Below are 24,464 nucleotides of genomic sequence, written 5' to 3'. Positions count from 1 at the left end.
CAAAAAAGGTCAAGACTGTAGTCAAAGTATTTTTTAAAAAAATATTTTTTACATAGTTGGTTTAATTTTGTATGAATACCCTATTATTGAAGTTAGTATGAAATGATTATGAATTTGATGTATTCTAATTTTTTTTATTCGAAATTTATGTATTTACATTAAAATGATACTTTTATTTGAATATACATGTGTAAAATATGTACAAACTAGTATGCAATGTATTTTTTGTGTATATAAATGGCATGTAATTGACATAATGTGATAAGATTTTGATTTTCTTTACAGTTTGTACTAATTTAACATGGAGTTGATATAATATGATTTATAATCAGCATCAAATTGATATATAATTGGTACTTAATATCTAATTCGTCTACAATTGTGATTTTGATATAGTTATAGAATATTTTATTATTTTTTTTATATCTAATTTATAGTTATATATGATATTAAAATGGTATAAAAATTTGGCATACTGTGTCAATATATAAAAGATATTTTTCATAGTTTGTATGAAATTGATATGACTTTGTTATAAAATGTAGACACATTTGCATGAATCTGGTATACAATGTGTGTAAAAGTTGTTTTTACTTTGGTATTATGTAATATATTAAATCTATGATGAAAGAGGAAAGTATGTTAATTTTCAAATAGAGGAAATTATATATTGCGTGCAGCACATGTCGTTAGGAGGAACACAACAGGAAGACATGTTCAAATTATCTTGTTAAAAATTAGTTATAATTGTAATAAATTAACTAACTCCACAACTTATAAAAGAAAAGAGTAAGAGAATATAGAGAGGGTAGAATTTATTTTCGTCTGTGTATATCAATCGCCATGCCAAGAGATGACAATATATAGGCTAGAAAAAGAGAGAAAACTAGTGGGTTGCCCACTTTTAGTGGGCCCCACGTGAATAAAAGAATTCATTAGTGGGCAACCAAATTCCACTAACTTTCTAACACTCCCCTTGGATGTCCACGTGTAATGTGCCTCCATAAAAATATTTTACAATAAATAATATATATAGTTATTCTGAGCATCCATAGATATTGTGTCTCGTTAAAACCTTACTAGAAAAAAAACAGTGGGAAAAAGCCTAATGAAGGAAAAAGAGTACACATATCTGGTAATACGCCTTGAGTGTTGCCTCATTAAAAACTTTACCAGGAAAGCCCAGTGGGACAAAACCTTGGTTAAGGAAAAAAGAGTGCAGCACGTATTTTACTCCCCCTGATGAAAGCTTCATTTGATATTTTGGAGACGATGCATTCCAACCTTATATCTTAATTTCTCAACAGTTGATGTTGGTAATGCCTTTGTGAATAAATCTGCAATATTATCACATGAACGAACTTAATGTACATCAATATCACCATTCTTTTGAAGATCATGTGTGAAGAATAATTTTGGTGAAATATGTTTCGTTCTGTCTCTTTTTATGAAGTCACCTTTCAATTGAGTTCTGCACGCGGCATTGTCTTCGAATATAATTGTGGGTACTTTAACATTATTTTTTAGACCGCATCTTTCTTTGATGAACTGTATCATCGATTTCAACACACACATTCTCTACTTGCTTCATGAATTGCTATTATTTCAGCATGATTTGAAGAAGTAGCAACAACAGACTGTTTTGTAGATCGCCATGATATAGCAATTCCTCCGTGTGTAAACAGATAGCCTGTTAGAGATCGAGCTTTATGTGGGTCTGATAAATAACCTACATCTGCATAACCAATAAGGTCTGCACAACCTTTGTTAGTATAAAACAAACTCATATCACTAGTACCCTTGAGGTATAGCAAAATATGCTTGATACCGTTCCAATGCCTTCGCATTGGGGATGAACTATACCCTGCCAATAAATTAATAGAAAATGTTATATCAGGTCTGGTTGCATTAGCAAGATACATAAGTGCGCCAATTGCACTGAGATATGGTACTTTAGGACCAAGAAGTTCTCCATCCTCTTCTAAAGGTCGAAATGGATCTTTTTCCACTTCAAGTGATCGAACAACCATTGGAGTATTTAATGGATGTGCTTTATTCATGTAAAATCATTTTAAGATTTTCTCAGTGTAAGCAGATTGGTAGACAACGACCCCGTCTGTTAAATGTTCAATTTGCAGACCTAGACAAAGTTTTATCTTTCGAAGGTCTTTCATCTCAAATTCTTTCTTTAGATACGCAATCGCCTTTTGGACCTCTTCAGGGGTTCCAATGAGATTTATGTCATCAACATAAATGGCGAGTATAACAAACTCTGATTTTATTTTTTTAATAAAAACACATGGACAAATGACATCATTTATATAACCTTCATTTATTAAGTACTCACTAAGGCAATTATACCACATGCACCTTGATTGTTTCAGCTCATATAATGATCTTTGCAGTTTTATTGAGTACATCTCCCGAGACGTATTACATGTTTCAAGCAATTTTAATCCTTTTGAAATTTTCATGTAAATTTTATTATCAAGTGAACCATAAAGGTAAGCTGTAACTACATCCATTAAATAAATTTTAAGATTTTTATGTACAGCTAGACTGATGAGATATCGAAATGTTATTCCATCCATAATAGGTGAATATGTTTCTTCATAGTTGATCCCGGGTCTTTGAGAGAATCCTTGTGCAACAAGGCGTGCCTTGTATCTTACAATTTTATTTCTCTCATTTTGTTTTCGCGTAAAAACCCATTTATACCCAACTGATTTCACACCTTCAGGGTTTGGACTCTAGGTCCAAAAATCTCACGTTTAGCAAGTGAGTCTAATTCTAATTGAATTGCCTTTTGTCATTCTGTCCAATCACATCTACGTCGACATTCTTCGACGGATTTAGGCTCAAGACTTTCACTATCTTGCATGAGGTTAAGTGCAATATTATATGTGAAAACATTATCAACTGTGATTTTTGATCGATCTAAATTTATCTCATAACCGGTAGAACTTATTGAAAGTTCTTCATTCACTTGAATCTCGGGTTTAATGATTTCTTCAGAAATATCAGGATCACTCAAATCTTGACCTTTTTTAGGAGGTTCTTGTGTAGTATCATCTTTATTATTTCTCACTCTTCTCTTTCTAAGATTTTATCCTTTGAACCCAATGGTCTACCACGCTTCTAGTGTGTTTGGGATTCAGAAGCTATGATACTAGCAGATGGTCCTTTTGGGACATCAATTCGGATAGGCACATTCACTGCAGGGATATGTGATTTAGTTATCCATTTTAAATCAGTAAATGCATCTGGCATTTGATTTGCTATTTTCTGTAAGTTGATGATCTTCTGGACCTCTTACTCACATGTGCGGGTGCGTGGATCAAAATGAGATAGTGATAAAATATTCCATGCAATTTTTTGTTTGGGTTCCTTTTTCTCTCCCCCTAATGGTGAAAAAGTTGTTTCATCAAACCGACAATATGCAAATCGAGCAGTGAATAAGTCTCTAGTCAACGGTTTAAGGTATCGAATTATGGAGGATGAGAAAACCCAATATATATGCCCAACCTTCGTTGAGGGACCATTTTTGTACGTTATGGTGGTGCTACAGGCAGGTATACCGTACAACCAAAAATTCTTAAATGGGCTATATTTGGCTCATGACCAAATACTAATTGTGACGGAGAGTATTTGTTATAATGTGTCGGTCTGAGACGTACAAGTGCTGCTGCATGTAAGATAGCATGACCCCAAACAGTAATTGACAATTTTGCTTTCATTAGTAGAGGTCTTGCTATCAATTGTAAGTGCTTTATAAATGACTCTGCAAGGCCATTTTGAGTATGAACATGAGCAACATGATGTTCAATTTATATCCCAATTGATAAGCAATAATCATTAAAAGCTTGAGATATAAATTCTCCAGCATTATCAAGGTGAATGGTCTTAATTAGATAATCTGGAAATTGCGCTTTCAATCTTATTATTTGTGCTAACAACTTCGCAAATGTCAGGTTGTGAGATGATAATAGGCACACATGAGACCATTTAGATGATGCATCTATTAGGACCATAAAATATCTAAACAATTCACTAGGTGGATGAATAGGTCCACATATATATCCATGTATACGCTCTAAAAAGCTAGAAGATTTGATGCCAACCTTCAGGGTCGATGGTCTGGCAATTAATTTGCCTTGATAACAAGTAGCACATGAAAATTCATCATTCGTAAGAATCTTCTAGTTCTTTAATGGATGTCCAGTTGAATTTTCAAGAATTCGACTCATCATTATTGATCTAGGATGACTTATTCGATCATGTCATAGCACAAATGTATTTAGATCAATAAACTTCTGGTTTACGATCATATGTACTTCAATTGCATTATTTTTTGCATAATATAGGTTAGATGACAAAGTTGATAATTTTTCCAAAATATATTTATGGCCTGAGACACTCTTGGTTATCCCAAAATATTCAATATTCATTTCATTTAGTGTCTCAACATGATATCCATTTCTGCAAATATCTTTAAAATTTAACAAATTTCTCGAGAATTTAGAAAAAAATAGTGCATCTTCTATAACAATTTTTGTCCCCTTAGGCAGAATTATAGTAGCTCTTCTGAAGCCTTCAATTATTTTTGAATTACCAGATATTGTAGTAACATTAACTTTTCTTCTAAGCAAATTGAAAAAATATTTCTCGTTCTTAAAAATAGCATGAATTATTTCACTATCAATTACACAAATATTCTCTTAATTGATCATTGATCCAAATAAAATTTGAGGCATTTCCATATTTTCTTCAATAAGAAATAAAATAAGTATTAAGACAACACAAATTTTATTTATTTACATGGACTATAAAAGTACAAACATAATATTTAGTACAGATAAAAAAAAATATTTACATATTGTTAATCTTATCGATATTCATATTTTCATCTGAAAAATTAAAAAAATTAGTTACATCTAAATGCATAGGTTCAATATTATCCTCAGAGATAAAATTAGTCTCTGGATTATTTTTTGTCCTTTTCAAGGATGCCTGATATAGCTGAACCAAGCGTTTTGAAGATCGGAAAGTCTGTGACCAGTGCCTTATACCTCCATATCTATGATATATGCTTTCTGAATTTTTCTTTGGTAAAACTTATGGCTTTTCACTCTTCTTTTTGTATTGCTGATTATTTTTCGGTGTCAACCGAGCATCATGATTTAAATTTCTTTTTTGACCATGACCGCGACTGGGGCCATGGCCTCTTTCTCGTTGGTTATAATTTGATTGATTCACTTCAAGGGGTGGCAAAGAACCATCGGGCCGACTATCATAATTTTTCATTAATAATTCATTATGTCATTCAGCAATAAGAAGGTGAGATAGTAATTCAAAATATTTTGTAAAACCTTTTTCGCGATATTCCTGCTGTAGGAGCATATTCGCGGGTGGAAATGTGGAGTATATTTTTTCGAGTTTATCTTGATCAGTGATTTCATCTCTGCATAAATTTAACTAAGCTATAATTTTAAATAAGACAGAATTATATTCAGTTATATTTTTGAAGTCCATTAGTCTTAGATTTAACCAGTCATGACGTGCTTGTGGAAGCATGACCAATTTCAGGTGGTCATATCTTTCTTTTAAATTTTTTCACAATTTCAGGGAATCCTTTAATGTAAGATATTGTAATTTGAGTCCCTCGTCAAGATGGTGGTGGAGAAAAATTATAGCTTTTGCACGGTCTTGACTAGATGTCGTGTTATCATCTTTGATAGTGTCTGCCAGACCCATCGATTCTAGATGAATTTCGGCATCTAGTGCCCATGAGGAGTAGCCTTTTCCTGAAATGTCTAGAGCCACAAATTCAAGTTTTGAAATATTTGTCATTTTATAAAAATAAAATTAAATAAAATTCTTACCACTTTTTGTTACCTTGAAAAAAAATAGTCGAAACCTCGTGCTGATAACGTATTATAAATTATCTAACTTCACAACTTATAAAAGAAAAAAAGTAAGAGAATATAGATAGGGTAGAATTTATTTTCGTCTGTGTATATCAATTGTCATGCTAAGAGATGGCAATATATAGGCTAGAAAAAGAGAGAAAACTAGTGGGTTGTCCACTTTTAGTGGGCCCCACGTGAATAAAAGAATTCATTAGTGGACAACCAAATTCCACTAACTTTCTAACAATAATTTGTTTTTATTTTAATTTAGTTATTTAATTGTGACAAACAAATATTTTGATATTTTTGGTCTTTTAACTCAATGAATTTTGATTTCAAAAAATTTATTATGTGTAATACTTAATCCTTTGTGTATGTATTATTTTTCAAATGTAAACTAAAAAACTAAAACTGGTTAATGTTGGTAATCATTTGGTATCCACATGATATTCAATTGGTATGCACTTGAAAAATTAAGTCCATTAATGTATGCAATTGGTATCCAACTGATATCCAACTAAAAATATTAACCGTTTATGAAATTGATATCTAATTGGTATCCAACTAAAAAATACAACATATAATTAAAATTTCAATGGAGTAAGCCAACCTAAAATTAGTTAATCTTGTATCCAATGGAAAGCTTAAGTGTAACAATATATACAATTGGTATCTAAATAGAATTTCAAAATATTTAATTCTTACTACTTTGTGTATGCAGTGTTTTACAAAATTAAAATTTTAATCTAGATACCAGTTTTAATTAAGGTTTCATATTATTATCTCCTTATTGAATCAAGATTGAATGAACGTTACCATATTTCATACTGAAAAAAAAATTATGTTACTTTACAAAATTTATATAAAAAATAAATTAATTTAAAATCATGGATGAAAGTATAAAATTTGTGTTGAAAATAAATAGGGAAGAAAAAGAAAGAAAAAATGTGCATGAAAACGATAAAGAAAAAATAATTAATGTGAGTATATTAAGAGGAAAAATTGTGTGAGAATATTAAGGAGAGATTTAAAAAATAAAAGGGATTTAATAAATAAGAATACTAAATTAAAAAAATGATTTTCAAATAAAAAATAAAAAATGATATCAATTTTCAAAACAATAAAAAGAATGTCGTAGAAAGGAGTAAACAGAAACTAAAACAAGACCTATCACCTCTGAAAAGAGCTACAAAACAGGGATGTCCGGCCATCATGTTTAAGAGAGATGATTACATGATTAAGATGGCTGAATCCTGTAAGTATACACTCATAGGCAAGTTTTACAGCCCTATGCCCAAGATGGAGATTATTCGAAAGAAATTTATTACCCAAACTGAACTAAGGGGCAAGGTCAAGATTACCCACTTCAACTCTAGACACATATACATTGACCTTGATAATGAACATGATAGAGCCACCATTTTAGATAGCAAGCGTATGTACATTGACGGTGTCTTTATGCGGTTTCAAGTTTGGACCCCTACTTTCGATCCAAATTATGAAACCCCCATTCTTCCCGTTTGGGTCATACTTCCGGAGCTCCCATGGCATTGCTTCCATAAAGAATTTGTTACGCTCTTGCTTGCGGACGTGGGACAAGTGTTGCACTTGGACATGGCCTTTATGCAAAAGACAAGGGGGAGCGTAGCAAAAGCAAAAGTCCAAATGGACACCACAAAGCCTAGAATCCAAAGTGTTTGGATTGGATTCGATGAAAATGATGATCCAAATGGAGAAGGTAGATGGCAGGACATCGAATATGAAGATGTCCCCCTTTATTGTGCCTATTGCAAACACCAAGGCCATACTCCTCTTGCATGCCCCATCAACAGAAGAGATGCAGAACGCAACAAGGCCAAAGACAAGGAAGAAGAGCTAAGCAAAGATGCGTTGACAAAACACACAGGTATGATCTCTACTCCTATTGTCTTAACTAATGCTGTAAGTTTCAAGAAACAGGTACCACCAGAAATATCTACCACCACATCTCAGGAAGAAAGAGGCAAGGCTAAGGAACAATCAACCAATACAAACAAGAATCAAATTTCAAATGAACAATGGGAAACCTAAAAGAAAAGAAACTTCAAAGGTAAGACCCAAACTATGCAGAACACCCAGAAGGTACAAGGAAACACTCATCAGGTATATAAACCCACCCAAACCAAGAATACAGGTACTGATGCAATTCATGGACATCGCGAGCGACAATCAGGTATTGACTCAATGCTCCCAATCCCCCATGGCTCCCCGAACATTACTTTTAATGTATTGGCTGATTCTGAAGTTGATGGAGGAGAGGATGGTATTCAGGAGAAACCAACTAACCTGCAGGATGGGGTGTCCAGTGGGGGGGATTTGTCTCATGTTTTGCATGAGAACCCTATGGTTGACCCTAGGAATGACCTTAGAGCCCCTGCTACCATTTCAAATATTCAACACTTTTCTTCCAAGCAAGTGGACAAAATGGACTTTGTCAATGCACAAAAGTTAGGGTTCTCAGTTACTCCTAATCCCCCGCAGGAAAATGCCAAGAATGATGCCCCTATTCAGTCCCAAAACCTGCAGTTACTGGGACAGGGTGTTGCTGTCTCTGTAAAAGAAAATTTACAGGTCTTGGGTGCTATTTCACTCTCTAACTTGAAAGGAAAAAAGGTGCAAGCCCTAGCCCCTAATCCCATACCATTCCAGCACCACAGACATGGTGAGAGTCACATTAAAAATGCTGAAAAGTACCAACACCATGCCTATAACTTCAGCACATTCTCAAGTGATCCAACCCCTAGTCCTAGTCCCAACCAAGTGCAAGGACCTGCACCTGTAATTGGCCATATTTCCACTCAGGAAATAGGCAGTTCCTCAGGCCATTCTCAGCCTCATAATCAGCAGATCTTGAGCCAGATTGTAGCTTCAGATTTGCAAGAAATATGGCATGATTTAGGAGTTTCTGAAGTTGTCCTCTCCAATGAAACTAGGCAGGCTGTAGGTGCTAATTCTGCTGTTCCTTGGAAGGAGAATATGCAGCAAAATATGGCCAATCAGGTTTTAGAAGGTGATCCAGCTCCTAGATTGAAAGAACAAAATGTTCAGCCTATGGCACCTACACTTACAACTTTTCAGCACCAAAAACAAAGGGTTGGTCACATTGAGAGGGCTGAAAATGACCCAATTAATGGCTACAGTTTCAGCACAACCTCAAGTGACCATGTGCCTAGTCCTTGTTCCCACCAAGTGCAAGTTTCTATCACCAAACAACAAGACATTTCCAACACTAATGATATAGAATTCTCAACTAGTCCTAGTAACTTTAAAAATCTAAGGAGAAAGAGAGCTAGAAAGAAGAAATTAGAAAAGCAAAACGAAGTTTCAACCTCTACCACTACAAACACTGCTGCTGATAGAGTTGAAAACGATACAATTGGTAAGGTGGTTTCAAACTTTTGCTCTAAGTATGTCCTCCTAGATCAGACCACCCCAATTAGAAGCCCAGATTTTGGTGGTGAAGATCCTCTTAACCTTACCCCTTTGAATATTCAAGCAGCTCCTCTTATGCAACCTGAAAATGCCATCAACATCCTATGCACTTTTAAGGAGGCTCAGATCTCAGCTCCTGATAGTGATGATGAATATGGTGTTATACACTCGGAGGATGAATACGACAAAGACTTTCAAAGTGAGGTTGGGTTAGAGGATGAAGAAGAGACTGTTGAACTATCAAATAGTACAGCTGCACCTTCTAGGATCACGACTAAAATCACGAACGATGAAATGAACCAACTAGCTAGTGAGCAAGGATTATCACCTACAGGGGTTCACCACAATCCTAAAATTACTACTATTCATGCTCCTAGTAACAGACCAAACACTAGGCTCCGTAACCTTAGATCCCATCAATGATTAGCACAATTATATGGAATGCTAGGGGAATCAATACCAAAGGCGTCATAGATAGACTTAAGTCGCTCACACATATCCACCAAACGTCCATAATCTCCATCCTAGAACCTTTCTCTAACAATGTTCATCTCCAAAGCTTTGGAATCAACCTTGGTATGGATAGGTCCGTGTGCAATCCTAATGGTAAGATTTGGATCTTCTGGACACAGGATGTTGATTGTAAAGTTATCAACGTTGACGACCAACAGATAACTTGCGAGATGAAACATGTAGAGCATCAAAGTGCATTTCTCATGACATTTGTTTATGGAAAATGCAAAGATACTCTTAGAAGACCGCTTTGGGATAGACTTATGCATCACGCTTCCACTAACCTTCCATGGTGCACAGTTGGGGACTTCAATGTCATTACCTCCACGAATGAGAAACTAGGTGGAATCCCTTACAACATGAACAAAAGCTTTGAATTCATTAGCGTTATTGAAGCATGTGGCCTAACAGATTTGGGGTATCATGGCTCAGACTACACTTGGTGTAATCAACGAGATATGCATAAAAGAATATGGAAGCGACTCGATAGAGTTATGGTGTCCGATAACTGATTAGCCGCTATGCCTCACACTTCAGTCACCCATCTCCCCTCTACTGGTTCTGACCATAACCCTCTACTTATAGAAATGAATGAAAGACAGGATTCCACTATTAAATATTTTAAATTCTTGAACTGTTGGGTGGATAACCCTACTTTTCTCAAAACTGTAGAGTCCTGTTGGGACAGACCCATGACAGGGAACCCAATGTGGTCCTTTCACCAAAAAATGAAAAGGCTTTCCTCCACACTTAGCAAATGGTCGCGAGTGGAATTCGGCGACATTTTTGCCAAGGTTAGGGAATATGAAGAACTAGTGAAAATCGCCGAAGAAAATCTGATAGTATCCAATAATGAAGAGAATAGGATGCAATTGCATGCTCTCAACTCCGAATACATCAGATTTCTTAAAATTGAAGAAAACATTCTCAAACAAAAAACTCAGCTACATTGGTTCAAGGATGGAGATGCTAACACTAAGTATTTCCACGCTTTAATTCGTGGTAGGAGAAGGCGACTTTTCATTCACAAGGTTACTAACGAAGAAGGGGATTGGATTCAGGGCGACGAGCACATTGCTAGAGCAGCTTGCGATCATTTTCAGCAAATATTCACAGGTGATCAATCTCCGATTCCGGAGAACATCTTGAATTACATTCCTAGAATAATCACAGATGCTCAAAATGAAATCCTTCAAGCCACGCCTACCATTGAAGAATTGAAACATGTGGTCTTCTCCATGAATCCTAACTCTGCAGCTGGTCCAGATGGTATGAATGGAAAATTCTTCCAAACTTGCTGGGAGATTATTTCGGAGGACCTACTAGCAGTCATTACTTCTTTCTTCGGAGGGTATGCTATGCCTAAATTCTTTTCTCATGCTTGTTTGGTCTTGCTCCCTAAGGTAGATCACCCCAACACACTCTCTGACTATAGACCCATTAGTCTCAGTAACTTCACGAATAAGATCATATCAAAACTCATTAGCCTCAGGCTTGCACCGATTCTTCCCGTTCTTATTTCTCCCAATCAATCTGGATTTGTAAAAGGAAGAAGCATCTCCGAAAATATCATGCTAGCACAGGAGATTATCCACGATATCAGAAAGCCCGTTATTGGTGACAACGTGATTATCAAGTTAGACATGGCTAAAGCATATGATAGAGTCTCCTGGTCTTATACTTGTCTGGTACTGAGAAGGATGGGCTTCGGTGAGACCTTTATTGATATGATTTGGCGAATCATGTCTAACAATTAGTACTCTGTTATTATTAATGGATCTAGACATGGTTTTTTCCATTCCACCAGAGGGCTCAAACAGGGTGATCCTCTTGCTCCCGCTTTATTCATTTTGGGAGCGGAGGTGCTTTCCAGAATGCTGAATAGTCTTCATAATTACCACTTCTATCATGGTTTTTATATGAAGAAAAGAGGCCCAGAAATTAACCATTTGAGTTTTGCGGATGACGTTATCATCTTTTCCTCCGGAAGGAGGGAAATTCTTCAAATTATCATGAAGACCTTGACTCTGTATGAAAAGACATCGGGGAAGCTTATAAACAAAAATAAGAGCCACTTCATGATGCATCCCAATGCACTCCAAGACAATGTGGAAATGGTGAAACAGGTTATGGGTTTCACTCAGAAGCATAGTCCCATCACCTACTTAGGATGTCCTCTGTACATTGGCAGGCAAAGAGTCATGTACTACACGAACATGGTCTCTAAGGTTGTCAACAGAATTAGAGGGTGGCACTCCAAAATCCTCAGCTTCGGCGGTAGAGCTACACTCGTGAAATACGTACTTCAGTCGCTCCCCATTCACCTTCTTTCGGCCATTACTCCCCCCCCCCCCCCCCGTACTACTCTCAAACAGATTGAGAGAGTCACCGCTGATTTTTTCTGGGGGTGGAAGGATAACAAGAAAAAATACCATTGGGCTTCATGGAAAAAACTTTGTTATCCATATGACGAAGGAGGTATTGGGTTGAGGAGAACTACAGATGTGTGTAAATCTCTCCAGCTCAAGCAATGGTGGATCTTTAGAGCTAAACCAACGTTGTGGGGTGAGTTCCTTAGAGCCAAATACTGTTAGAGAGCCAACCCCATCAGAAAAAAATTCCATTCTGGCCAGTCGCTTGTATGGAAACACATGATGCACAACAAACACATTGCTGAACCTCACATTCAATGGAGGCTTCACTCGGGTTCGTGTTATTTTTGGTGGGACGATTGGCTAGGTATCGGCCCCTTAACCAACTATAGGCAGGAATTGGGAAACGCAAGCAACGCGAGGGTGGCTGATTTTCTTATAAATAGGCAATGGAACATCGATATGCTAAATCAGTTGGCACCAGTGCAACTCGTCCCTCTCATTACTTCTTTCACAATTCAGATGCAAGGAAACACACCCGATCAGGCCATTTGGAAGCCTAACACCAATGGGAACTTCACATGTTCCTCGGCATGGCAGGTTGTCAGGGAACACCGGACCAAGACATTTTCCGACTATTACACTTGGCACAAAAACATCCCCTTTAAATGCTCTTTTTTGTTGTGGAGGGCTTTTAGAGGCAAGCTGCCAACGGAGGAAAAGCTAACTGCATTCGGCTATGATTCCACTCCATGTTGTTGCTTCCATATTCCAGGTCCGGATACCATAGAGCACATTTTCAGCACTGGCCAATTCGCTAGGAATATTTGGCGCTACTTCTCAGATTCCCTAGGCATAAGGCATGAAGCCACACCCCTCAAACCTCTTGTTATGAGTTGGTGGCTTCGCAAGTACCGCACAGAAGCTCACAAACTTATCCTTCACTCCACCCCAATATTTATATGTTGGAATTTGTGGAAGAATAGGTGCGCGAGCAAATACGGGGGGAAGAGTTCTAGTTTGGCGAGAGTGAAATTTGCAATTTTCAAGGACATCTCAAATCTCCTTAGAGTCGCGTACCCCTATATCCATTGGCCCTCGAACTGGATCCACACCATCTCCTGTATAGATAAGTGTACTCATGAGATGAAGATCACCCAAGTCTCGTGGATTAAGCCACAACTAGGTTTCGTCAAGCTGAACACTGATGGCAGTGCGTTGGGTAATCCGGGGCCAACTGGGGGGGGGTGGAATCTTAAGAGATCACATGGGTAAATTCATCTTCGCCTATGCCATACCGTTAGGGGAGGGAACCAACAATCAAGCCGAACTAGAGGCGGCAGTTTATGGGCTTAAATGGTGCATTCAAAAGGGCTTTCAGCACGTTATCCTAGAAGTTGACTCGGAGTTGCTCACTAAATGGATCAATCATCAAACAAAACCTCCGTAGAGCCTTCACCAGGTAACTCATGACCTTGTTGTTATTTCCAAATTATTTGCTTTCTTTTCTTGCAGGCATGTATACAGGGAGGCAAACTTCACTGCGGATGCTCTCTCCAAGCACAGTCACATTCTTACCACTCCAGGCCACTACACCACCCTCCAGCAGCTACCTCCTGGTACTCGAGGATACTACATGCTAGATAGAGTCGGCCTGCCCAGCTTCAGACGGAGGAAGACCAAACGGATTAAAAAGCCTCCATGATTTACTATTTCATTTTGCACCCTTGAATTGAGCACCCAATTATAGTGTCCCCCCCTTATTTATGCTTTCCTAGTTTCTTTGTGTCGAGAGGAGTCCTCTCCTTTAGGTGCATAGTTTCTAGGTTTTCTTTTCGTGTGCATGTATCGGGAATGAGTTGGCTGACCTTAGTAGGATGGCCGGCTTATGAACCACCATAGGATTGGAGGTTAGGTCTATGCCCCCTCCTTGTATTTTTTTCTGTTTTATGTATAATACAGTTTGGGGGTGAGCGGCTTAACCCCTGGCCGCGCACGAGAGGTGGGAGCCTCGTGTAGGGTCTATTCCCGGAAAAAAAAAAAAAAAAAACAAGAGATTGATACTATTAATTAGGATATTAATTAGGAGAATGATAACAACCAAAATAGTGTCCAACTAAATAGAGAAAATCAAGGATTGATATATCTGGCCATTTATAAAACACTATATTTAAGAAAAAATATATTGTTATTTAATTACTTAGTAAAATATATTCAATTAATTTATAAATTAAAACTAGAATCTTGATTGAATGGTAATTTGATATTACCATTAATACACTTATTACCTTTTTTTTAAATCTGTTTATTAATAAATTAATTACTGTATTATATTTTAAAATTTGTTATAACTTGATAAAGTTTTACTACAACAACTTAAAACTTATAAAATCCTGTTATGACTCAAAATATAATATCTTAATAATGACATTTCAAAAAAATTCACTTAGAATTAATATTAAAATTCACTTCTACTCAATAATTAAACTGTCACTTTTTCTTACTTCTAAATTTTTCTTGTCGCCCTTAATTACTTTTTCCACTAAACTGATTCAGGCAACTATCTAATGAAAACAAGAGAAAGAACACAAATTTGGAGTCGCATTTTCTTATCGATTAAATCAACATAAAAACGGTAAGGATCATTTATTGATAAACTAAAAATTGATAATGAATATTTTCTTAATTTGGTTATTAATTTAGTATATTTATAAATAAATAATCAATAAATCAAACACAAGGGCATATCTTGACTATGAAAAGCAGAGAGATAGATCATGCCGTCGAATGGAAAATGACTTTCACATTCTGTTCAGAGAGCACTTTTTTTTGTTGAGAATTCCTCGTTTTCTTTCGTGTGAATTCCCCAGCGGCGAATATAATAAACACAACCTAACCGAACCGATCCACCTGATACAGTAAATCAAACTTTGGTTTAAAAAAATTCTGATTCAGCTATGTAATTCAATTTTCGATGATTTATGTGCACCCCTAGATGCAATGCATTGCTAGGAAAGGAGGAGATGGGTAGTTACTTGTCAAACATCCATTTAATCTTCGCCACATTCATTTATCAAAAGTAAAAAATTCGTACTCAACCCGAAATTAAGATGATGTGACGGGCAGAGCATAGGTTTTGCGCTATTAAAAAGACGACATAACATACATGCTCATCAATAGATTTTCTAAAGCGACAAAGCTATATAAGCTTATGTAGTTTGAAACCCAGTTGAACTTGAGCAGTTTATAAAGCGTCAAAGAAAGCATGTGCTATAGAAGAGTAAAAATAACATCCGGAAATCGAATACGAAGCTAAAGTTGAAGTTAGTGGCGCTAAAATAGTAAAATTGCCATTTAACAACATAAGATACGGGTCAAGTAAAAGGACGTAACAAATTGCTCATCTATACAGCATAACGAGTACCTCAAGCTCTTCAGCCATCAAAATGATTAAGTAGCAGCATTCTGTTTCAAAATCTCAGCTTCAGCCATAGCCATAGGGTCATTCTTTGTCTCTGTTTCTTCATCCTTTTCACCTTCTCTTTCCTCGGCCATCTTTTTTCTATGCAAGTCTTCTGCTACCTGCATTGCAGCCTTCTGCTCTTCTTGAAGGCGCTTCATTTCCTCTTCTTGCTGTTGCCTCTCAAACCATGTGTCAGCATCTGCCCAAACTGAAAGTTGAAATAAACAAATTAGCATTCAAGATTAACACAATCAATTCCAAATTACAACTGGTCGATAATGACCTCTTTTCTTCTTTATATCACTCATAAAGATAGTTGACAAAGGACATCATGAGAATTAATCTAACTGATGTAGCTGGAAAATATAAATTCAAGAACGCATAATGACACACGGGAAGACTTGACAAGTGCCCAACTAAAGAATACAACTAACATGATATTTATCCATTATTTATTTATCGCTTGAGAAATTCGCTATTTTAGTTCTGAAACTAGGTGGATAAGGTTCTTTCCTACCCTTCTCCCCTTAATAAACAGACTTGATACGTGTTGTATTATATTTGTCACTGAAACAGGCCCTGGGGCTACATGAGAATACACTTAACATGTTCATAATGTATCGTCATGTATCAGAGGTCTCAAACTAGGCGACTGAATTTAAGTTGCACAAACCGAATATGGGAAGAATAACCAAATATGTAGCAAATTACTCAAAAATAGAAAATGGAAAGGCCTCAATAAATGAGGAGATACCAACCATGATGTAGACATCAAGTCTTAAACCAACTAGATAATTCATGTACGAGGGCATAATTGCTACTAGGCAGATTGATATATTTTGCCTAGTCAATGCTAAATGACAGGTAATAAAAAGCTTCCCTACTATTATCTCAACCCAGCAGCTCCTTTGAGATGCCAAAAGTTGACCTGAGTGGTACTAGTGCAAACAAGTTCTCCTAAGAATATAGCGCATTTTCATCAAAATACAATAACAACTATGCCTCAATCCCAAATAAGTTGGAGTTGGATATATGAATCCACACTTCTTCATTTAAGTTCATTTCATATTGTCATACTAAATAAAATAAAAGTAAAAAAATATGTTAATAACCATAATAATTTTAGAAGTTCTCTAACAAGTCTAAATCTAGTATCAAATTATAGCTCCTTTAGCACTTCTCTAAGGCATTCATGATGAATCAGACACCACGGTATATTAAGAAGATAGAGCATTTTCATCAAATAAATCAGATTAAATTTCTTTTAGCACTTCTGCATGGCTTTGATGATGATTCAGCTTCCACGCTAAAGGAGAATGACTCAATTTAAACTCGTCATGCACATGAGCACTATAAAAAGGTTTGCTGCCTCAAATTCTGATTTTAATCCTTATTCCGACAGTAAGTAACTTCAGCCATGGTTTGAGAAGAAATACCACCTTATGAATTAGAAAGTAAAGGAGGTTCCCCACCAGAAAATATTGTAGACATGTAATTTTTGACCCTCCCTGAATTTTGATATCACAAGCGTGACTTAAGTATTTCCTCTGATTTTTATATTTCCTAAAGAAAAATGGAAGAGGAGTGTGAAGTAAGAGGAGATGCCCTCTGCACCCGATGAAGGTGAATAAAATTGATTCAGAGCACGAGTAAGGTCATCCATGAAAAGATAACCAAGTTATAAACATATCAATATTAAGGATCGCTAGCTCCTTCTTCTTGCTCACACTATTCTTAAGGAAACCAATATAAGGAGAAAATAAAAGTGGGGTCACACTGCAGTGGAGGGGAAAGGGAGAGGAAAGCTTTGTTCACTAACATATTTTTACATGCACTTAGCTCCAGCACTGGTAGCATGATGATAAAATGGACACATCGCATACTGTAAAGGTGGAATAAGAACACGGACAGCTAACAGATATACTAGGTTGAGGTAAAACCTACTTTAAACAGTACTAGTAATATGTAATTAAGAAAAGAAAGTTGTTTTCACCTATAAAACAGATCATTCGCAAAATCAAGTAGTAGAACGCCATACTTTATATCACATTGACAAAACTACAGTACTAGAAGGGAAGTTGGCGCATAACAAACTTCACTTCTCAAGAGAAAAAGAAGGGTAGAAGGGTGGATCCATAATCCCAGAGTTTCGAAGATAGTGGTTGGTCCTAAGAGTTGGCTACAGATGGGATTTTCGGTCATAAAAATATTTAACATTATGTTTTCTAGTTCTTCAACTATGTTTTCTTTAACTCCACATTTTTTTCTAAAAGCTTTAGAAGATAGACTTGAATAGTATCATAGAAGTTGCCAATTTTGGATTCCAATTGCTAGAGCATCTTCTTTTCAGAATGGACATTAGCTTAGGAATCATCATGGATCAATGTCCAAAGATATCTTTGGAATAAGTGACTCAGCTTCTCATATATCCAACTCATTGCCCAATCTCTCTCTTTAAATTACACTCTTGATCCAGAAATAAGCCTGTGGTATTTCGGCATTACTATTTTTACAAGAATCATTGGCTAAGACCGAAACTAACTGTCTACTCCTCAGGAACTGGGATAGAGGGCTATGCACGGATTGCAAAGTTATCCCGAGTGAGAACCTCAAGACCCAACACAGGCTCTTGGTAATGGACTCAGTGATTAAGAGGAAGAGAAGGAAGACGGCAGTGTATGGTCAGCCTAGAATCAAGTGGGGAACCTTGACTAAGGATAACGCCCAAGAATTGTGGGAGAAGTTGATGGTTATGGGAGCTTGAAAGAGAAGTCGAGAGGCTAGTGATAGGTGGTCTACGACAGCGACTTGCATTAGGAATGCAGCTAGGGAGATGCTCGAGGTTTCGAGGGGTCCTTTTGGTGGACACAATGGGAACTGGTGGTGGAATGACGAAGTCCAAGGGAAAGTGGAAGCCAAGAAAGTAGCGTATGTGAAGCAAGTAAAGAGCAAAGATGAGGATGAGAAGAGGACGAATAGAGAGGGGTACAAGAAGGCAAGGAAAGAGGCGAAGTTGGCGGTTACAACAGCGAAGATTACATCGTTTGGACGTTTGTATGATGAACTTGGGGATAAAGGCGGGGACAAGAAGTTGTCCAAGCTAGCCAAGGTGAAAGAGGAAGGCTCGCAACCTGAATCAAGTAAAATGCATCAAAAACGAGGAGGGAGTAGTATTGGGGGATGAGGCTCATATTAGACATAGATGGTAGTCTAACTTCCATAAACTCTTGAACAAAAAAGGAGACGAGAACATTGTCTTGGGAATCTAGAGCACTCCAAGAGTCATCAAGATTTTGGGTATTGTAGGCGTGTAAGGACCGACAAGGTGGAGGAGGTTATCCGTAGGATGAACAGGGAGAGCAACCGGACCAGACAAAATCCCAGTGGAATTTTTGAAGAACGTGGGCAAGGCAAGCTTGTGGTGGCTTGTTAGGTTGTTTAATGTAATCTTTAGGACGTCTAAGATGCCTGAGGAATAGAGGTAGATTATGATGATTCTATTTTAAAAAACAAGGGTAATATAAAAACTGCAACAGTTATAGAGGCATCAAGTTCCTAAGCCATACTATGAATGATTTGGAGAGAGTGGTGGAAGCAAGGGTGAGGAGGAATGTGTCTATTTTGGAGAACCAGTTTGATTTCAAGTCGGGGTGATCGACTACAAAAGTCATTCACCTTGTGGGGAAGTTGGTGGAGCAGTATAGGGAGAGGAAGAACTTACACATGGTGTTCATAAACCTAGAAAAAATGTATTATTAGAAAGTCCTTAGGAAAGTTCTATGGAGATGCTTAGAGGCTAAAGGTGTGCCTATAACATACACTAGGGAGACTAAGGATATGTATGATGGTGCTAAGACCAAAGTCAGGACTATGGGAGGAACACTTCCGAGTCGTGATGGGGATGCACCAAGGATCTGCTCTTATCCCATTTTTATTTGCGTTGGCGATGAATGTTCTGACGCAACACATTCAAGAGAAGGTGTCATGGTGCATGTTATTTAGAGATGATATAGTACTTATTGATGAGACACGAAGCAACGTAAACGTGAGACTAGAGGTTTGGAGACAACCAAGAGCCAAAAGATTTCAAGTTGAGCAGGATTAAAATTCAATAGTTGGAATACAAGTTTTGTGATATGTCCCATGAAGCGAACGTGGACGCTCAAGCCATCACCAAGAGAGCAAGTTTCAAGTACCTACTATCAATTATCCAAGGTAATGAGAAGATTGAGAAAGATGTAAATGCATGATGTTGGGGTGGAGTGGGGTGGATGAAATGGAGGCTCGCATCCGGTATTCTGTTTGACAAGAATGTCTTGCTTATCCCATTTTTATTTGCTTTGGCGATGAATGTTCTGACGCAATACGTTCAAGAGAAGGTGTCATGGTGCATGTTATTTGCATATGATATAGTACACATTGATGAGACGCGAAGCAACGTAAACATAAGACTAGAGGTTTGGAGACAAAACCAAGAGTCAAAAGGTTTCAAGTTGAGCAGGATCAAAATTCAGTATTTGGAATGCAAGTTCTGTGATATGTCCCATGAAGCGAATGTGGACGCTCAAGCCATCACCAAGAGAGCAAGTTTCAAGTACCTACTATCAGTTATCCAAGGTAATGAGAAGATTGAGAAAAATGTAAATGCATCATGTTGGGGTGGGGTGGGGTGGGGTAGATGAAATGAAGGCTCGCCATCCAGTATTCTGTTTGACAAGAATGTCCCGATAATCCTTAAGGTAAGTTCTACAAAGTGGTGGTTAAACCGACTATGTTATATGGGAGTGTTGGTCAGCCAAGAACCCTCATGTCTACAAGGTAAGTGTAGCAAAGATGAAGATGTTGAGATGGATGTATTGGGTTCATGGGCGGACCCACGTGTGTTCAAAAGGGTTCAAATGGAACCACTTTGTCAAAAAATTATATCGTGTTTATAGAAAAAAACAGTTTTTAAGACAACAAAATGTTAATATCTAAATAATTTAGATCCTCTTGAAACATCTCTGCTCTCTACTCAGGTGGTCAAGTGGGTTCATTTTCACATCATGGCCATGAGTTCGAGTCCCCAACGTGTCTTTTATTACCCTCTTTTTTGCTTAAACAGTTTGTTAGTTTCACTTAATGCCTTTTATTACCTTTTATTTTGGCATAAAACAATTTATTACTTTCACTTGTTTTAAAGTTGGTCAAACTTCAACAACTTAAACTTCTCGAAAGTGAATTTTGATTTTTCCTCCATAAAATGCCAAACATGCAAGTATACTTGTATAAATTCTTTATAATTTGTAGTTTAATTTTATTATGTTGAAAATTGTTATTTGTTTTATATTGAAATTTCTAAAATTAGTGTATAACTTCATTCCTTAATTATATGTATTAATTTAGTTTAGTTGCGTAACTTTTGTTTATTGTCTTTTATTTCCAAATAACAGCTCTTTAAGAAAAAAATCTACATTTTGTTAAATTTCAAAGAGTTAATAAAAAATTAAATTGGTTAAAAAAAATTGTTGTTGAAATAAATTTTTTCAAATTTAAATAATTCAATTGTTAAAAATATAAGTAAATAATTTTTTATTCCTTCTTTTCTTAAGAAAAATGTTTCCAACTTTGTTAAAATTATAAAGCGTTGACTTTAAAATGAGTTCATTTTTTATCGTAACAAAAAAAGAATATATAGAAGCCATCAAATCCTACTTGTCGTGCCAATACTACTTATACTATTGGTCATAGCTTTTTGATAAACTATTGGTTATAGTTGTTTTAGGTTGAACCACCTTGTGCAAAATTCTACGTCCGACACTAGTTGGGTTACCAGGAAGGATAATATTAGGATGATATTATTCGAGCCAAGGTGGAAGTGGCCCTTGCCCCTTGTGGAGTATAAGATACGGAAAGTAAGGTCAAGATGGTTCGGATATATAAAGAGGAAATATGTGAATGCCTCAATAAGGAGGTACGAGAGGTTGGCCATTGTGGGTGTGAGGATCGGTAGAGGTAGTCCTAAGAAGTATTGGGATGAGGTGATTAGGCAGAACATGATGCAACTTTAGCACACCGAGGATAAGACCCTTGATTGGACGGTGTGGAGGTCGAGAATCAGGATAGTAGGTTAGTAGGTAATCGAGTGTTTTGTTTCCAATTCCCAAAGTATTAGTTTTAGTCTTGTATTTTCATATTCTTAGATTTTTATTTCAACAAGTTGTTTCCCTAGCCTTGATTATTGTATTTTCTTATTGTTCTTATTGCTTGTTGTGGTCGTAGTCCTTTTAATCTATTTGGAGTCGAGGGTATATCGGAAACAACCTCTCCTCTTTTTTAAGGAAGAGGTACACACTACCCTCCCGGATCCCACTTGTGGGATTACACTAGATATGTTGTTGTTGTTACTTTTACAAAAATGAAAAGATGTAAAAGCACTCCCACTGAGAGAGGAAAACAGAAAGAAGGAAGCATTTATCCACTGTCATTTAACCAATGCCTTTAGCATTGGATATCAACCCTATAAATCCATTTGAAGAGAAACCTAGTAGGTGCAAAGCAATTTGAGCTTGTCCTCTAAGAGCACCGAAAAGGATAGCTTTAATATATCCTTATCGAAATTGTCTTCCATCTATCAAATTTACACATTCTAGGTTTTCAGTTTAAAAATTTCAAGCTTACCCCTCTTGGGAGAGGCCAACCCCTATGCTGTCACAATAAGAACTACAGAATACTCATAATGCTGTTCGCAATGGTTAGGGCCAAAATAATAAGAACAGAGACTAAAACGCTAAATTAATTTAGATTCAAATTTAGGGAAAGAGCAGAAACTTACTTGGTTGAGCAGCCCAACCCTGTTCGCCACCCTTGATCTTCTCAGGAAGAGCATAATTAACAGTGAGGACGCGTCCATAAAGTTCAGCACCATCCATGTTGTCCATGGCGGCTGAAGCATCCTCTCTTTCAAGGAAGGTCACAAACCCGAAAGAACGGTGCTTTTGGGTCGCATGATCTAATGGGGTCTTCACATCCTTAATATCTCCAAAAGGTATGAATGCAGCGTGTAGTATTGCCTCATTCACCTCCTCTGCTAATCCTCCTGTCACCCCCAACAAATATACATGAATCATCGTCTCCTTCATAGCAATGATAATGGTAAACAATTTCTATAACGTTGAACTCATAAAGATATAAATAATGTTTCAAGTTTATTAGCGGTTTTGGGTTTAAAGATTACCTACATACAGAGTGTTTTTCTGTACTGCCTGGTTCATAGCAGCTTGATTCTTGATTCTTCTTCTGCTTCTTTCAGGTTTTGGCACTGGTTTGGCAATACCCTGTAGGCAGAAAAACTGGAGCAAAGGCCATATTGGATTGGATATTGTTCGGATGATAATGAAAAGGAAACTTAAGCATATAAAACTGACAGAAAACAACTTCTAAAGTAGCTTATGGAATAATTAGCTTCTAAAAAACTTGAGTTAACTCAACTAAATAGGGCAAAACTTAGTCAAACTCCACCCAATTAAACTAAACTAACTTGAACAATTGAACTTAAGAAAATAGAGTAGCTTTTAAAACAACCTAGCTCACTCCTCTCATATACAAGTCCATCAGAACCAGTGTTATCTAAAGCACAAAAAAGCTCTAAGGTTCATTAGGGCTTTAAGTGCAAATAAAGCATGGGCATTATTGAGAAAAGACGCAAATGGAGAAAACATACAAATATATACTATATGGTTAGTCCAAGACAAACAGTTATAAGCATGAATAACAAAAATATGAACAAAGAAATTGATTGTTTTTACGATAAAGTGAAATAGCGGTTTAGCATATCCTCTTCATAAAATTCTCATTCACAACGAAAAGTATGTCTTAGAGCCTTGATGAAGACACTGAAGCAGGGAACCGCTCAATGCGCATTAAGCGCGCCTTTGATAATAGTGAACAGAACAAAGCCTTAATGCCTTAATCCGTTAATAAAGAATGACAAAACAAAAGGATGTAAAGGATTGAGCCTCACACAAAGGTTCAGCACAAACACATTGCATCTTACACAAACTGATTGGATCAATACACAAGGGCGGCTCAACCCTAAGGGCACTAAAGCAGTCGCTTTAGGATCCAAAAATAAGAGTTACGAAAACATACCGAAGATGCACACAAATTCCAACAAGAGGAAAGATTAAACGAACCACCAAAAGCACTGAGTAGACAAAGAATGAAAGAGATACATACCAGATCTGATGAAACAAAATACTAAGTAGAATCTAATTATTTTTTTATGTATTTATTGTTATTACTTTCTTCCTTCTTTTTTTTTTTGGTCATCTTTACTATAAATACTTATTTTAAAATAATTATCAATTTAAACAATCAAAAAATAATTAATTTTTTATTTATTTTTATCCTTAACATTAATTATATTAGAATTAAGAGACACATATATAAATAAAGATTAAAGAATTAATAAGGATATATTTGTCAAACAACACTCTTTATTATTTTTTCTTAAAGATTGCGTCACACCTTATCATGAAACTAAAACGAAACAGAGTGACTATTAATTAAAATTTTCCTTTTACATGCATATTAAGAAATCATAAATAAAAATAATAATTTTACGATTTCACCCCTTAAAAAACCTTTTGGAAATTTTACAAACAAATGTGAGTACTTTCAAAAAGAATTAATTGCAAGGGTAATATAGAAAAAAATTAAGTAATATTTTCTTGATTTAGTAAGGTCGACAACTAA

At 36.4% G+C, this 24,464-nt stretch overlaps 1 protein-coding gene across 3 annotated transcripts; it reads right to left on the bottom strand.

Moving 5' to 3' along the window:
• Positions 1–15,381: 15,381 nt before the first annotated feature.
• LOC129871493 (uncharacterized) lies at positions 15,382–24,015 on the bottom strand. Of its 3 annotated transcripts, none has more exons than XM_055946419.1 (4): positions 23,946–24,015; positions 22,945–23,059; positions 22,543–22,806; positions 15,382–15,936 (listed from the first exon to the last, which is right to left on the bottom strand). In XM_055946419.1, the coding sequence occupies exons 2-4, from the start codon at positions 22,979–22,981 to the stop codon at positions 15,716–15,718; spliced, it is 522 nt and encodes a 173-aa protein (XP_055802394.1). In that variant the 5' UTR covers positions 22,982–23,059; positions 23,946–24,015; the 3' UTR covers positions 15,382–15,715. The 3 variants fall into 3 exon arrangements, with proteins under 3 accessions (XP_055802394.1, XP_055802393.1, XP_055802395.1); XM_055946418.1 differs by lacking the exon at positions 23,946–24,015 and adding an exon at positions 23,859–23,942; XM_055946420.1 differs by lacking the exon at positions 23,946–24,015 and adding an exon at positions 23,859–23,942 and having other exon boundaries at positions 22,945–23,044.
• Positions 24,016–24,464: the final 449 nt, after the last annotated feature.

This window comes from Solanum dulcamara, chromosome 10, assembly GCF_947179165.1.
Source record: "Solanum dulcamara chromosome 10, daSolDulc1.2, whole genome shotgun sequence".
Taxonomy (NCBI): domain Eukaryota; kingdom Viridiplantae; phylum Streptophyta; class Magnoliopsida; order Solanales; family Solanaceae; genus Solanum; species Solanum dulcamara.
This window is presented reverse-complemented; position numbering and strand designations above follow the sequence as displayed.